Source organism: Spermophilus citellus (assembly GCF_964194105.1).
Source record: "Spermophilus citellus genome assembly, chromosome: 17".
Lineage (NCBI taxonomy): Eukaryota > Metazoa > Chordata > Mammalia > Rodentia > Sciuridae > Spermophilus > Spermophilus citellus.
Genome location: NC_138199.1, coordinates 25,946,484 through 25,962,880, shown reverse-complemented (window position 1 = coordinate 25,962,880; position 16,397 = coordinate 25,946,484). Strand labels below are relative to the sequence as shown.

General features: G+C 42.3%; 1 protein-coding gene across 4 annotated transcripts in view; it reads right to left on the bottom strand.

Annotated features, from left to right (window-relative positions):
- TRPV1 (transient receptor potential cation channel subfamily V member 1) overlaps nt 1-16,397 on the bottom strand; it is a 48,116-nt gene that overhangs the window by 4,511 nt on the left and 27,208 nt on the right. For all 4 annotated transcript variants that reach the window (XM_081272892.1, XM_081272891.1, XM_081272890.1 and 1 more), the window contains 5 exons: nt 4,259-4,424; nt 3,810-3,876; nt 2,793-3,112; nt 1,728-1,855; nt 1,166-1,281 (listed from right to left, as the gene is read on the bottom strand). In XM_081272892.1, coding sequence (XP_081129018.1) covers nt 1,166-1,281; nt 1,728-1,855; nt 2,793-3,112; nt 3,810-3,876; nt 4,259-4,424 — 797 coding nt within the window. The remainder of the gene's footprint in view (nt 1-1,165; nt 1,282-1,727; nt 1,856-2,792; nt 3,113-3,809; nt 3,877-4,258; nt 4,425-16,397) is intronic.

Below are 16,397 nucleotides of genomic sequence, written 5' to 3'. Positions count from 1 at the left end.
TAAACTATGTCCACTTCATTTTTAAATAAATGTCCGTAGACCCTGAATTTGGTGCTTACTGTGAAGTGCTTACCATCAGACTGTTAGATGGCTTTGCTTTCTGGTTGTAATTTTCCCCAGGGTTTTTGTTGGTTCTTTCTTTCTTTATTTTTTTTTTCTCCATGTGTACCCTTTTCTTAACCCCGCCACCTTCCCCAGGCTTCTGTGTAAAGGAAGTGTTCCCATGCATCTGTCTGTGTCTTCTAGCCTCACAAAGCTGTGACAGCACACATGGGCTATGAGGAGCAGAGCCAGGAGGCAGGGCATCCCTGACCCACTGACCATTCCAGGGAGTGGAAAGTGACCTGAGCTGCTTCCTCTGGGCACTGAGGACAGTGCCTGGGCCAGGCTGGCACAACCAAATTGCTGGAACACCAGGTGCTCAGCTGCACAGGCATATACCAGGGCATGTAAGAGCACCCACAGCTGAGTGTGTGTGGATGGCTGACATTTGGGACTGAGATAGGTGGGCTCTCAGGGAGACAGAAAAAGAGACCCTTAGTAGACATACATCCAGATTTAGTTAGATCAACAAAATCCCCCAGTGTATGCTTATGGCAGACCAACCAGAACAAAAAGCATAATCAATTTAAATGTCACCAGAGTCAAAGACCTACACAATATGTCCACAACTGATTTATGGCTAGACTTCTCAATCAATAAGAAACATTCTGAACCCCAAATAGCAAGTGATTCATATGGGATTTGATCTTCAAAGAAGCTTGCCTGAAAATCTGTACATTTTTTCCCAAAAGAATCATATATATCATCAGAGGACTCAACCCTGGACCCATCATCACTCTGCTCTTCTCTGAAAGGCATCCTCCCCTGCCTTTGGTGTGTGGATACATTTGCTGTCCTTAAATAAATCTTTGCTTGTGTCTTCTTCTAACATATTCTGGAATTATTCTCACAGCATAAATCAAGAACTCACCTGGGCTGAATTCAGATCCTGCAGCCTCCTTGGAGGGACCTCCCTGAGCCTCTGCACAGTGACAGGGCTGTTACAGAGCCCAGGTCCTTTGAGGGGGTAAGAAAGGCCTGCAAGGAGTAGGGAACCCACCTGCCCAACATCAGGCCACCAGCAAGGGCCCCTCCACACACAGCATGGACCTGCATGCCTTACCTCTGCCTGACCTCAGGGAGAAGCTCAGGGTGCGCTTTACACCCTCACAGTTGCCAGGGTCCTCATTGATGATGCCCACATTGGTGTTCCAGGTGGTCCAGTTTACCTCGTCCACCCTGCAGGGGAGGAGAGAGGTCAGGGAGCTGGCTGCCTCAGGGCCATGTGCAGCTTCCGGATCCCAAAAACCCACAGATCTGAATGGAGACACAGCTGGTGGAGAGGGCCTACTTTTTGGATAGCACCCCCTCCCTAACCACACCATGAGGCCCAAGGACTTTAACTATTGGATTCCTGCTCCTGGCCTTCCTCACTAGGTGGTCCCTTCTGGACATTTCACATTTTCTAAGATTTAATGTCTGCATCCCTCTTTGCTGAGATCTGAGGTGGATCTCCTATGCCCACTGTTAAGCTCTGGGGTCACCCTCAAACCTACAGCTGGCCTACAACAGGTCCCAAAAGATCCTGAGGCAGCCTCTGTACCCACAACTGGCTCCAGGAGGGCCCCTGGCACCCATGACTGGGTCCTGGAGCTCCACGGCTTTCACTTCTGCCTGGGTATTACCTGAAGCACCATCTGTAGTCATCCTTGCCGTCAGGTGTGTACCCCACCTGCAGCAGCTTGCCTGAGCGGAAGGCCTTCCTCATGCACTTTAGGAAGCTCTTCTCCGTGTCCAGGATGGTGATGGCTCTCTGCAGGAAGACACAAAGTGCAGAGAGGCAGAGGGCTCATCAGGGACCACTCTGACTGCCCATGCTGGATGCCAGGATTCAGCCCCTCCAGAGGCTCTCCCTGTCCCTGATGCCTCCAAGCTGGACCTCAGGGACCTTCTACACTAGGTTTGTCTCCATAGCATGACAGGTGAAAACTCCAGGAAGGGAGCTCAGCCTCCATATCAGGGAGCTGGGATATGGAGTGTCCCAGACCCTTCCCTGAGGAGCTCATGAAAGGACAACCTAGGGTGATAGTTAAGAGCAGGATCTCAGAAGAAAGAGCACCTGGTCTGAATCCTTGTTCTGCTACTTACCAGCTGTGTGGCCTGGAACACAGGTGGCTGACATCTCTGTCCCTCAACACCTTCACCCAAAAATGGGATAGTAATAGAATCCACTCCATTGAATGGGAGGATTAAATGAGATCAGGTGAGCAAACCACTTAGAACAGGACCTATCATTGGGTAAATTCCACTTAATAAGAGTGATCATTTTTTTTTTTCGCAGTAGTTGGGGAAGAAAGTGTGGACCACAGGGGGCTCAGACAGGAGCTCTTGGAGCTCTTCCCCATGTGAGCTGCACCCTGAGTTTGATCTCCAGTGTCTGCCCCAGATCAAGTTCCTCTGTGGTGGACACCCCACAGGTTTGAGCACTCCATCTCCTTCCCTCCAGGGCTGCCCTGTCCATGGCCAAACAACATCTATGAACACCCGCTAAGCTAACCCAATGCTGTGCAGCCCATGCTCAGCAGAGAACCCTGTGGGAAGGGCATCAGCTAAGGGGTGCCACTGCTCATCCCTGGCCTGGATGGGCTTTCCACCCCCTCCCCAAATACCACAGGAGCTCATGTGTTCAACTATGTGACAGCCAGCAGACAGCCACAGACACCTCCTAGCAGCACACCCCACTGACACACCTGCAGTTTCCAGATGTTCTTGCTCTCCTGTGCAATCTTGTTCACGGTCTCCCCCATGAGGGCGATGAGCATGTTGAGTAGGAGGATGTAGGTGAGAATCACATAGGCCAACAGCAGGATGATGAAGACAGCTTTGAAGTCATAGTTCTCCGTGAACTCCAGGTCACCCATGCCGATGGTGAACTTGAACAGCTCCAGGCACGTGGAGTATAGGCTGTTGTAGCTGTCGGGTGGCCTGCAGCCAGGAGCCCGCCACCTATGTGATGCGTACTCAACCGGCTCAGAGTAATTCTTCCCATCCTCGATCAGTGTTACTACCGCTGCAGGCCATGAAGAGAATGGGGGAAACTGGATGGAAGCCAAGTCCCCAGGTGCCCTGACATACAGCCCTTACCCCAGGATGGATTTGCAGCAGGAATGCTGCTCAGCCATGAAAGACCTGTGTGTGTGGTTTTTTTAAAGTACTCCTTCTTCTAAACTATCAGGAAATTGTCTTAATATACTGCTTTGTTATAATAAGAACTTTATCATTATGTGCTAGAAAAAATGTTAAATGTACAAATCAATGTGTACTTGTGAAACTTATTCTCGGGTTTTGAAGCGTGAGGTAGGTGTGTGTGTATGTGTGTGTCTGTGTGTGGGTGTGTGTAGGTAGATAGAGAGTGATTTTTAAATTTGGTAAAATTTGGGGGATCTGGGTGAGGAATACAGAGAAGTTATTGGTACTATTCTTAAAACTTGCCATTAAGTCTGAAATAATGATGAAATGAAAAGTTGGAAGAAATGACTAAACCAAAATGCAACGTCACTATAGGCAAACAGCACTTCCTTCCTCAAAAACTACCAAAGCCATCTTATGAATCCCATTTCCAAGTTCTGGGGCTCATTGTGTGTTCTTTGTCCATCCACCCTATGACCCACAGGCACACATCTTTCCATCCCACCCAGCCCCTGGCAGAAGCCTCAGGAAATCAAGGTGAGCTGGAGCCCTCCACCAGCCCCCACCAAGCCCATTACCTGTGGAAAACCCGAACAAGAAAACGAGGTAGACAAACATGAACCGACACAGGTCTCTGAGGATCATCTGTGGGAGAGAGCAGACTTATCAGAGGCAAGTCCAGGCCCTGGGAGGAGGCAAGGGAAGGGCCAGGCCCTGGGAGGAGGCCTGGAGCAGAACCAGGGAACATGCAGGAGGCTTAGGCCTCTTTAGCTCAGGTGTCAAAAGAGACTCATCCGCCCTGTTGCTCCAGTCAGGAGAGGAGAGCCTAGGATGCAGAGGGGTCAAGTTTCAGGGAAGCCCCGGCACCCGGGACAGTCCAAACTGCTTGATTCTTCAAGGATGAGCTGGGAGTAAAACTAGCAACTCCTCAGAAGATACCAGGAGGCTGGACAGAGTCTATGGGACAGTATTTCACCCATGTGGTAAATAGGTTTTGAGGAGAAACCACTTGATTATGGGCACGCACCTTCTCGATCATGACAGCATAGATGCCCATCTGCTGGAAGCCACGGGTGTAGTAGAGCATGTTGGTCCAACCCATTGCCAGGGAGAACACCATGGAAGCCACATACTCCTTGCGGTGGCTGAAGTACAGCACCACGGATCCCAGCATGAACAGGGACTGCACAAAGCTGAGGGTGGAAGAATAGGAAGCTCTGTCTACAAGTAACTGGGAGGCCTGGCACCCCAAGAACAGAAGTCCTCAGGCTCCCTGAAGACTGAGACCACAGGTCATGGTAGGAGCTAAGGCAGGCTGTCCTGCTTCCTTTAGTCCATGTATTCTCAGGGGGAGCAATATCACCACCCCTAAGGGGCAAAATTGATTGGGAGTGGAGGGTCTCATCATGTATAAAGCATGGGTATAAAGTAGTACATATTTTCCTTGATTTGTGATGGGGTTGCACCCTGAAAAATTTGTCATAAATTGAAAATGCATTGAATATGTCTAACCTACTGAACATCATAGCTCAGCAACACAGCACACTGCAGAGTCATGGTGGTTTCCTTTTGTGATTATGGGTTTGACAGGAAGCTGAAGCTCCCTGTCACTGCCCAGCATCATGACAGAGTATCATATGGCATATGGATAGCACAGGAAAAGATTCAAATTAAAAATTTAAAGCACAGCTGGATGAGGTGATGCACACCTAAAATACCAGTTGTTCAGGAGGCTGAGACATGAGGATCTCGAGTTCAAAGCCAGCCTCAGCAACTTAGCAAGGCCCTAAGCAACTCAGCAAGACCCTTCTCTAAATAATAAAAAAAAGGCTGAGGATGTGGCTCAGTGGTTAAGCACCCCTGGGTCCAATCCCCCATACTAAAAAAAAGTAATAATAATAAATAAAGCACAGTTTCTGCTCAATGCATATGATTTGCATACCATCAAAATTTAAGTTGAATCACTATAAGTTGTGGACCATTCATACATAAACAGACACATAATCATGGTGTTAAAATTTCATGTGGGGGTGGGTACTTAGTTATGAAAAATGTCTTCAAAAGCAATAATGGAAAAAAGCTGAGAAACACTGATTTAGCACAACAACCTTTCTGCTTGGTCCCCAAGAACAAGAACCTCATGGGACAACTGATAACCCAAAAGCCTAAAGCCTATGAGGAGGGACAGACCATGCTCTCCTGAAAACCCATAGCAGGGTTTCTGGCCACACCCTCAGACTCAGCAACAGAGCCAGAGAAAATGTCCCTCAGGTCCTTAGTCCAGTGGACAAGGTGGAAGACATCTAGGTGATCCTGACATGTCTGCTCTGTGGTTCCTTCTTTCTTATTTATCCCGGGTTTCCTTGTTCCTCATAACCTCCTCCACGAAGTCCTCCTGATTGCACTTACACAAAAGACCACAAGGACAGCCTCACCTCCCATGTGTGTGAGAGAACCCAGCAAAAAGTCTCAACTGTGCTGAGGTGGGTCTGCTGAAAACTGACATCCATAAAGAGGCTTGTTAAGTGGAATCTGTCTTCTAGTTCAACTGCAAAGAAAAAACATTCCTCAGCATTTACAGAACCCTGGGCCAAAATGAGAACTGATGCCAGAGGAAATAGGTAAAGGATTGTCTCTGATGACAAATGGTTTTCCCACATATGAATATGAGGAGCTAGAGAGCCGTGGACAAATGGAAAGTGACTTAGCAGACCCAAGAACCCAAATACAAAGCCAGACATGAGAAAAGCTGAGGAACAACACTTTTAACCTTCAAAAGGAGTTTCAAAAGGGGGTAAAGAGGGCCCAAAAATAAGACTGGAGGCCTAAGAAAATAAAACAAAGGGTCTTTGGACCCCAGTTCATCTAGCACCATTGAAAGCATTGATATGTTACCAAAACCAGGGATATTGTGAATTATATACAATACAGTTAACAGAAAGCCCCTTTTCCCCACTTAGCCCTTGGGAAGCTGGCAGCCAGACTTCTTCCTTCCAGGTAAAAGACTGAAAAAAAAATGTCCTATATGAAATTTGACAAAACCAAGAAGAAAAACCTAAATAGACTGACTTGGTTTGTCTGTATCAGCTGGCTGTGAAGCTCAGAATTGATACTCCCATCCAACATTAATAACTTTCAACCATGGACGGGGTGGGGATCTCTTGAAAATCAAAAGATCAGTAGAGGTAAGAGACCAGGGGGTAAGAGGCAGTGAGGAAGCGGACAAGTGCTGGAGAATGATATGGGCCAAATTATATTGTTACATTGTGTGCATGTACCAATATGTAGTAACAAATCCCATTGTTCTGCACAACTATAATGCACCAATAAAAATTGTGGAAAGAGAAAAAAATAGATTTAACTTTTTTGAAAAAGAGACTGCAACCACCTTTCAATTCTCCACTCTTAGTTATAAGCAGATGTCAAGAATTTCCACATGTTCTGAGGACAATCTCTAATATAAAAGAGAGAAAAAAAAACCCAAGCAAACAAATGGAAAATAACTTTGAGTAAAGAAAAACTATTAAAAAAAAGAAGAAAATTTTCTGAAACAATTTGTTTAATAGCCTCAGAGAAACAAAGAAGATATCACATCCATCAAAGAACAGAATGCTATAAATAAGGAATGAACAGAATTTTTAAAAGACCACTTAGAAATTTAAAACATGATATAAAAATGATAAACACATTAGAAATATTGGAAATTAAAGTCAATTTGGATCTTCCAGGAAGTGGAGACAAATATAAAGAGAATATAAAATTAAGAAAATTTAAGAAACCTAATTAAGAGATAGTTCAGGAGATTCAAAATATAAATCATAGGAATTCCAGAAGAGAGACCCAGAAATAATTCAAGATAATACTCCCAAGCAAGAAGACATAAATTTCCAGATTGAAAGATCCCAGTAAATTCTAAAAATACTAGATTAAAAATCAACACATCTGGGGTTGGGGATATAGCTCAGTTGGTAGAGTGCTTGCCTCACATGCACAAGGCCCTGGGTTCTATCCCCAGCACCCCCCACACACACTCAAAATCAACCCATCTGTGCCAACATTAGTTGAATATAAATTTATAATCAGTAAAAAAAAAAAAAAGAAGAAGGGGTTGGCACCATTGTCAAATGCTATAGAAAAATAAGGTAGGCTACAGAAGGCGTGGCACCACAGAGAAGGGATTAACTAGTAAGCAGGGAGATAAGTGGCTGTGACATGGTGGAATCCTGCCAGCCAAGCCCGCACTGACCCCCGGGCTGAGTTCGGGATTTCAGACGGGGAAGGAAGCGGTACAGTCCCATCCCCCACAAGGGACACTCCACTAAGGCAATCAGCGGCCACCATCTTGGAGAGCTGAAGTATCCACCGCCACTCTCCGACAGATTGCAACAACAAAACAGGTGTGTGTCACTCAGCTCAGCCCCCATACATAGGGGGATTTCGCATAAAATCTCTCCTAGGCTTTCCAGGGGAGGGAGTATCAGAGTGAGCCTGCATAAAGACTAAGGGAAAACTAGAGGCACCTGACCTTCAACCCCCCCTCCCATCAGCAGCCAAAACAAAACCTGTCTAGCCAGCGCTGGGGGAGGGGCAAGCAGAAAAAATCAAAACCATAGAGTGCTGGGGATCCCAAAAGCCAACTGTGTGACCCCGGAGATCCAGGCTGTCTGATTCGCGCGGCCTGCCCCACGGCTACAGAAGGCGTGGCGCCGCAGAGAAGGGATTAGCTAGCAAGCAGGGAGATAAGTGGCTGCAACACGGTGGAATCCCGCCAGCCAAGCCCGCACTGACCCCGGGGCTGAGTACGGGATTTCAGACGGGGAAGGAAGTGGTACAGTTCTATCCCCCACAAGGGAAACAAAACAATAGAGTGCTAGGGTTCCCAATAGCCACCCTCCACACCCAATAAACGGCAGGCCCAGAGTACAATTTGAACTGCCGAGAACCATCACTCAGGGGAAATCTGGTCTAGCAGGAGAAACCAAGACTAGCAGGAGAAACCAGGGGACTAGAGGCAAGGCCCTCGCGACTGGGCGGCTGGAAACTGCAGGCCCGCCGGCGACAGTTCACCCACTGCCCGTGTAACTGGGCGGTAGGAGAACGCCCGCCCGCTGGCGACTGATCATCTGCCCGCGGCCTGTGACACTGGGCGGCTGGAGACCGCCCGCCTGCCGTGACCGGGAGCTGAAACCAAACAGAGACAGTCCAGTCACACACCCCCATTAGGACACCCCGGCAAGGAGACTGGGGCCCGTCATAGCAGAGTAGTGTCGTCACTGGAGCTCGGACGTCGGAATTCCTTCCCAGCGGAATCCACGTTAGCAGGCATAGTTTAACAACACAAAGGAGAGACATCAGAGTAATACAGAAACAAAACAAATCTATAGAAGAGAGCAGAAACACGACAATCAAATAGAGCTGGAAAGTAACGTGGACAACATGAGAAAACAAGGGAAAAAAGGATTACAAACAATGCAAGACAACTCAATTCTACAGGAGGACATAGAAACATCAGAAGCAGGGATAGGGAATGAACTCAAGGCATACCTAACTCGAATGGAAAGGAATATTAGAGAAGACATGAGACAGCAAGTCCAAGAAATAAAAGTATATTTTGAAAATGAATTAAACAAACAAATTCAAATGGCAAAGAACGAGCTCTACCAGGAGATAGAGATCTTTAAAAAAAAAATCAAACAATAATCCTAGAATTGCAGGAAACTATAAACCAAATTAAAAACTCAAACGAGAATATTACAAATAGACTTGATCAAGTAGAAGTCAGAACATCAGATAATGAAGACAAGGTTTATCAACTTGAAAAGAATATAGTCAACACAGAAAAGATGCTTAAATCCCACGAGCAATCTATTCAAGAGATATGGGATGTCATAAAAAAACCAAATTTGAGAGTCATAGGGATAGAAGAAGGCACAGAGATTCAAACCAAAGGAATGGACAACATATTAAATGAAATAATTCTAGAAAACTTCCCAGAGATGAAAGATGGAATGGATTGCCAAATCCTGGAAGCCTACAGGACCCCAAACATTCAAAACCATAATAGACCAACTCCAAGACATATAATTATGAAGATAGCCAATGTACAGAACAAGGAGAGAATATTAAAAGCTACGAGAGAAAAGAGGCAGATTACATTCAGGGGTAAACCAATTAGGTTAACGACCGATTTCTCATCACAGACTTTGAAAGCGAGAAGATCCTGGAACAATGTATTTCAAACGCTGAAAAATAATGGATTCCAACCAAGAATACTGTATCCAGCAAAATTGTGCTTCAAATTTGACAATGAAATTAAAATCTTTCACGATAAACAAAAGCTAAAAGAATTCGCAGCAAGAAAACCAGCTCTGCAAAGCATTTTGAGCAAAACACTACAAGAAGAGGAATTGAAAAATAGTGCCCAAAACTAATAGCAGGAGGTATCTCAGTAAAGGGGGAGGAAAATAACCAAAAAGTAAAACTAGCCAAACTAAAATAAATAAATAAAGAAGCATGACTGGAAGTACAAATCATATCTCAATTGTAACCTTAAATGTTAATGGCCTAAACTCACCAATCAAGAGACATAGGCTAGTAACCTGGATCAAAAAAACAAATCCAACAATATGCTGCCTTCAGGAGATTCATATGATAGGAAAAGACATACAAAGGCTGAAGGTAAAAGGTTGGGAAAAATCATACCACTCACATGGCCCTCGGAAGCAAGCAGGAGTGGCCATACTCATATCGAATAAAATCAACTTTAAACCTAAGTTAATCAAGAAGGATAAAGAAGGACACTATATACTGTTAAAAGGAACCATCCACCAACAAGACATAACAATCATCAATTTGTATGCACCAAACAATGGAGCTGCAATGTTCATAAAACAAACTCTCCTCAAGTTCAAGAGTCAAATAGACCACAACACAATAATTATGGGTGACTTCAACACACCGCTCTCGCCATTAGGCAGATCCTCTAGACAAAAACTGAATAAAGAAACTATAGAACTCAACAGCACAATCAATAACCTAGACTTAACCGACATATATAGAATATATCAACCATCATCAAGTGGATACACGTTCTTCTCAGCAGCACATGGATCCTACTCAAAGATAGACCATATATTATGCCATAAGGCAACTCTTAGTAAATATAAAGGCATGGAGATAATACCATGCACCATATCTGATCATAATGGAATGAAATTGGAAATCAATGATAAAAGAAGGAAGGAAAAATCCTACATCACATGGAAAATGAACAATATGTTATTGAATGATCAATGGGTTATAGAAGACATAAAGGAGGAGATGAAAAAATTCTTAGAGTCAACTGATAATACAGACACAACATACCAGAATCTATGGGACACAATGAAAGCAGTTTTAAGAGGGAAATTCATTTCTTGGAGTTCTTACCTCAAAAAAAGAAAAAAAAAACAAATAAATGAACTCACACAACACCTCAAAAACCTAGAAAAGGAAGAGCAAAACAACAACAAATGTAGTAGAAGACAAGAAATAATTAAAATTAGAGCAGAAATCAACGAAATTGAAACAAAAGAAACTATTGAAAAAATTGATAAAACTAAAAGTTGGTTCTTTGAAAAAATAAATAAGATAGACAAGCCCTTAGCCATGCTAACGAAAAGAAGAAGAGAGAGAACTCAAATTACTAACATACGGGATGAAAAAGGCAATATCACAACAGACACTACAGAAATACAGAAGATAATTAGAAAGTATTTTGAAACCCTATATTCCAATAAAATAGAAGATAGTGAAGATATCGATAAATTTCTTAAGGCATATGATTTGCCCAGATTGAGACAGGAAGACACACACAATTTAAACAGACCAATAACAAAGGAAGAAATAGAAGAAGCCATCAAAAGACTACCAACCAAGAAAAGCCCTGGACCGGATGGGTATACAGCGGAGTTCTACAAAACCTTCAAAGAAGAATTAATACCAATACTTTTCAAGCTATTTCAAGAAATAGAAAAAGAAGGAGCTCTTCCAAATTCATTCTATGAGGCCAACATCACTTTGATCCCAAAACCAGACAAAGATACTTCAAAGAAAGAAAACTACAGACCAATATCTCTAATGAACTTGGATGCAAAAATTCTCAGTAAAATTCTGGCGAATCGAATACAAAAACATATCAGAAAACTTGTGCACCATGATCAAGTAGGATTCATTCCTGGGATGCAAGGCTGGTTCAATATACGGAAATCAATAAATGCTATTCACCACATCAATAGACTTAAAGACAAGAACCATATGATCATCTCGATGGATGCACAAAAAGCATTTGACAAAGTACAGCATCCCTTTATTTTCAAAACACTAGAAAAACTAGGGATAACAGGAACTTACCTCAGCATTGTAAAAGCTATATATGCTAAACCTCAGGCTAGCATCATCCTAAATGGAGAAAAACTGAAGGCATTCCCTCCAAAATCTGGAACAAGACAAGGATGCCCTCTATCACCACTTCTATTCAATTTACTTCTCGAAGTACTAGCCAGAGCAATTAGACAGACAAAAGAAATTAAAGGCATAAAAATAGGAAAAGAAGAAATTAAATTATCGCTATTTGCGGATGACATGATAATATACTTAACAGACCCAAAAGGGTCTACAAAGAAGCTGCTAGAGTTAATAAATGAATTCAGCAAAGTGGCAGGTTATAAAATCAACACGCATAAATCAAAGGCATTCCTGTATATCAGCAACAAAACCTCTGAAATGGAAATAAGGAAAACCACTCCATTCACAATATCCTCAAAGAAAATAAGATACTTGGGAATCAACCCAACAAAAGAGGTGAAAGATTTATACAATGAAAACTACAGAACCCTAAAGAGAGAGATAGAAGAAGATCTCAGAAGATGGAAAAATGTACCCTGTTCATGGATAGGCAGAACTAACATCATCAAAATGGCGATATTACCCAAAGTTCTCTACAGGTTTAATGCGATGCCAATCAAAATCCCAACAGCATTTCTTGTAGAAATAGACAAAGCAATCATGAAATTCATATGGAAAAACAAAAGACCCAGAATAGCAAAAGCAATTCTAAGCAGGAAGTGTGAATCTGGAGGTATAGCAATACCAGAGGTCAAACTGTACTACAGAGCAATAGTAACAAAAACAGCATGATACTGGTACCAAAACAGGCAGGTGGACCAATGGTACAGAATAGAGGACACAGAGACTAATCCACAAAGTTACAACTATCTTATATTTGATAAAGGGGCTAAAAGCATGCAATGGAGGAAGGATAGCATCTTCAACAAATGGTGCTGGGAAAATTGGAAATCCATATGCAACAAAATGAAATTGAATCCCTTTCTCTCGCCATCCACAAAAATTAACTCAAAATGGATCAGGGAGCTAGATATCAAATCAGAGACACTGCGTCTGATAGAAGAAAAAGTTGGCTACGATCTACATATTGTGGGGTTGGGCTCCAAATTCCTTAATAGGACACCCATAGCCCAAGAGTTAATAACAAGAATAAACAAATGGGACTTACTTAAACTAAAAAGTTTTTTCTCAGCAAGAGAAACAATAAAAGAGGTAAATAGAGAGCCTACATACTGGGAACAAATTTTTACCCCCCACACCTCAGATAGAGCCCTAATATCCAGAATGTACAAAGAACTCAAAAAATTAAACAATAAGATAACAAATAACCCAATCAACAAATGGGCCAAGGACCTGAACAGACACTTCTCAGAGGAGGACATACAATCAATCAACAAGTACATGAAAAAATGCTCACCATCTCTAGCAGTCAGAGAAATGCAAATCAAAACCACCCTAAGATACCATCTCACTCCAGTAAGATTGGCAGCCATTATGAAGTCAAACAACAATAAGTGTTGGCGGGGATGTGGGGAAAAGGGTACACTTGTACACTGCTGGTGGGGCTGCAAAATGGTGAGGCCAATTTGGAAAGCAGTATGGAGATTCCTGGGAAAGCTGGGAATGGGTCCACCATTTGACCCAGCTATCGCACTTCTCGGACTATTCCCTGAGGACCTTAAAAGAACGCACTATAGGGATACGGCTGCATCAATGATTATAGCGGCACAATTCACAATAGCTAGACTGTGGAACCAACCTAGATGCCCCTCAATAGATGAATGGATAAAAAAAAATGTGGCATCTATACACAATGGAGTATTATGCAGCACTAAGAAATGACAAAATCATAGAATTTGCAGGGAAATGGATGGCATTAGAGCAGATTATGCTAAGCGAAGCTAGCCAAGCCCTAAAAAACAAATGCCAAATGTCTGCTTTGATATAAAGAGAGCAACTAAGAACAGAACAGGAAGGAAGAGCATGAGGAAAAGACTACAGTAAACAAAGACGAATGGGGGGAGAGAAAGGGAGAGAGAAGGGAAAGCATATGGAAATGGTAGGAGACCTTCAATGATACATAAAATTATAAGAGGTTATGAGGGGCAAGGGGGAGGGAAAAAAAGGGAAAGAATTGAACAACAGCAGAGGAGGTAGAGAGGGAAGATGGGAGGGGAGGGGAGGGGAGAGGGGATAGTAGGGGATAGGAAAGGTAGCAGAATACAACAGTCACTAATATGGCATTATGTAAAAATGTGAATATGTAACAGATGTGATTCTGCAATCTGTATTTGGGGTGAAAATGGGAGTTCAAAACCCAATTTGAGTCAAATGTATGAAAGATGATATATCATGAGCTATGTAATGTTTTAAATAATCAATAAAAAAAAGAAAAATAAGGTAAATTAGAATTGGGGATTTGACAATTAAGTAGCAAGTGAATTTAGATCGATTTCAGGTAGGCATGGCCTATATGAAATTGAGGAATGAGGCAAGGAGGTTGTAGCTTTAGAGTTGTAGAAACCCCAGTGTTGTATTACATATTTGGGGGTTTTATACATGATTCCTGGCTCATTAACTCCTTCCAAAAGTGGGTCATAAAAATCCTTATCTTCCCCTGCTTTTCTATCTTAGATCTAGTTGTAAAGAAATTCTCCAACCTACCTTTCTCTGATAGTCATTCCAGAGGACTCCTGTGCCATATCCTGGAGAGAGGCCAAGAAGAATTTGAAAAGGCCCTTGCTGGTTTTCCCCACCTAATCTATTAGCAGTAGCAATCACGCCTATATAGTGAGGTCTCCCCAACCACCACTACCAAAAAAGGGAAGAAAAACTAAAAGATAGGGTTCTGAGTGCACCCATGAAGCTGAACACGTGGAAGCTTGCAAGAGGGCTGAGGAGAGTTCATCCATATGATGGGAAGGTGGTGCACCCCAACTCCAAAGAGATGAGAGCTCCCAGGCTCGGCCTGTGCATGGGACCCTTTCAGACCTTGCCCTGAGTATCGCCATCTGGCTTGCTTATTTGTATCCTTAAAAGTATCCTTTATGGGTTGGGGATGTGGCTCAAGCGGTAGCACGCTCGCCTGGCATGCGTGAGGCCCGGGTTCGATCCTCAGCACCACATACAAAAAAAGATGTTGTGTCTGCCGAAAACTAAAAAATAAATATTAAAATTCTCTCTCTCTCTCTCTCTCTCTCTCTCTCTCTCTAAAAAAAGTATCCTTTATAATACACCATTAAGTATTAAAAAAATCAACCCATCTAAAAATACATCATTAAGTTTTAGAACACTAGGAACTAAAAGAAGATGCAATCGATTTACAAAGAAAAAAAGCAAAAACATCTTAATAGAGGATCCAGAATGAGAATGGTTTCATCTATAATACTGGAAGCTAGAAAACAATGGAGAAATATCTTTGAGTTTTAAAGAATTTTATACCAATCAAATTATCAATCAACTGTGGTGATATAATGCAGACATGCAAGATTTAAAAGAAATTTTTCTCCTTTCTTGTTCACCACATGCCTTCTCTCCTTGGTTCAAGATGTCCTCTCCTAAAACAAGGGAATAAACCATGAAAGAGGGAAACATAGAGTTTGGAAAATAAGAGAGACAATTTAGGAGAGAAATGAAAGGGCTCTCTCTAAGGTGACAATGAGAGAATGGGAATGATGTGACCCGAGACTCAGGCACATTGACTGCTGCCATCTCTGTGTGTCCTCTACCATTATACCACCTTTTCTTTTTCTTTCTTTCTTTCTTTCTTTCTTTCTTTCTTTCTTTCTCTCTCTCTCTCTCTCTCTCTCTCTCTCTCTCTCTCTCTCTCTTTCTTTCTTTCTTTCTTTCTTTCTTTCTTTCTTTTTTCCTTTTTTGTACTAGGGATTGAACCCAGTACAAAATCACGCAGGGGTGATTTACCACTAAGCTACAACTGCAGTCCTTTTATTTATTTATTTATTTTTGACAATGAGAAAGGCTTTGTTTATTCATATGCATTCCCTCATCAATTCATAACTCCTGCCTTTTAAACTTCAAATAATAGAAATATAATGTTATTTCTTTTGGTTACAAACAATTCCTAAGACATTAGGAAAACTTCTTATAGGAATTTTACCAGGGGAATGTCAGTGACTGAAACAGGAAGGCTGGGAAAAGCTTAATTTATATTTCACATACCACTCCATCATAGATGCCCTCGCAAATACAAACTATTTACATATATATCTAGCAGCAGTATCTAATATAATGTAAATTAATGTAAAAATATCATTGAATTTATCCTCCATGCAGACATTCCCAAATTAACACACATTTAAAAAATACCTACTAATATGCATAATATTGAAAAGTGATTCTGATAACGTGATTTATGGGACTGACTTTGAGGAAAATCGTACCAAGAGTCTTTCGGAGGTGTGGGAAGAACACACACACATACACACACACAAACTGAACAAGTGAAAAAGAAGATCACTTTAGAAGAAGCAGAAAAAAGAAGAAATATTATGAAATATAGAGAAGCTCAATCATAAAGAATATTTACAGAGGCATAAAAATACAAACACTAATTACAACAAATAAAAAATTAAAACAAAAAACTCTTCTATAACCACATTGGAAGAATGGAAGAGGAAGCAGAAGGGAAGAAAAATGATAAATCCTTGTTGTGGCACTGACAGGTGTGAATGGTAGGAACACACAAGATTCAGAGAATAATTCTATAAAATGGGCCCATGGTGCTGAGCTCCACATGCTTTCTTTTCCAAGATGCAATGTAC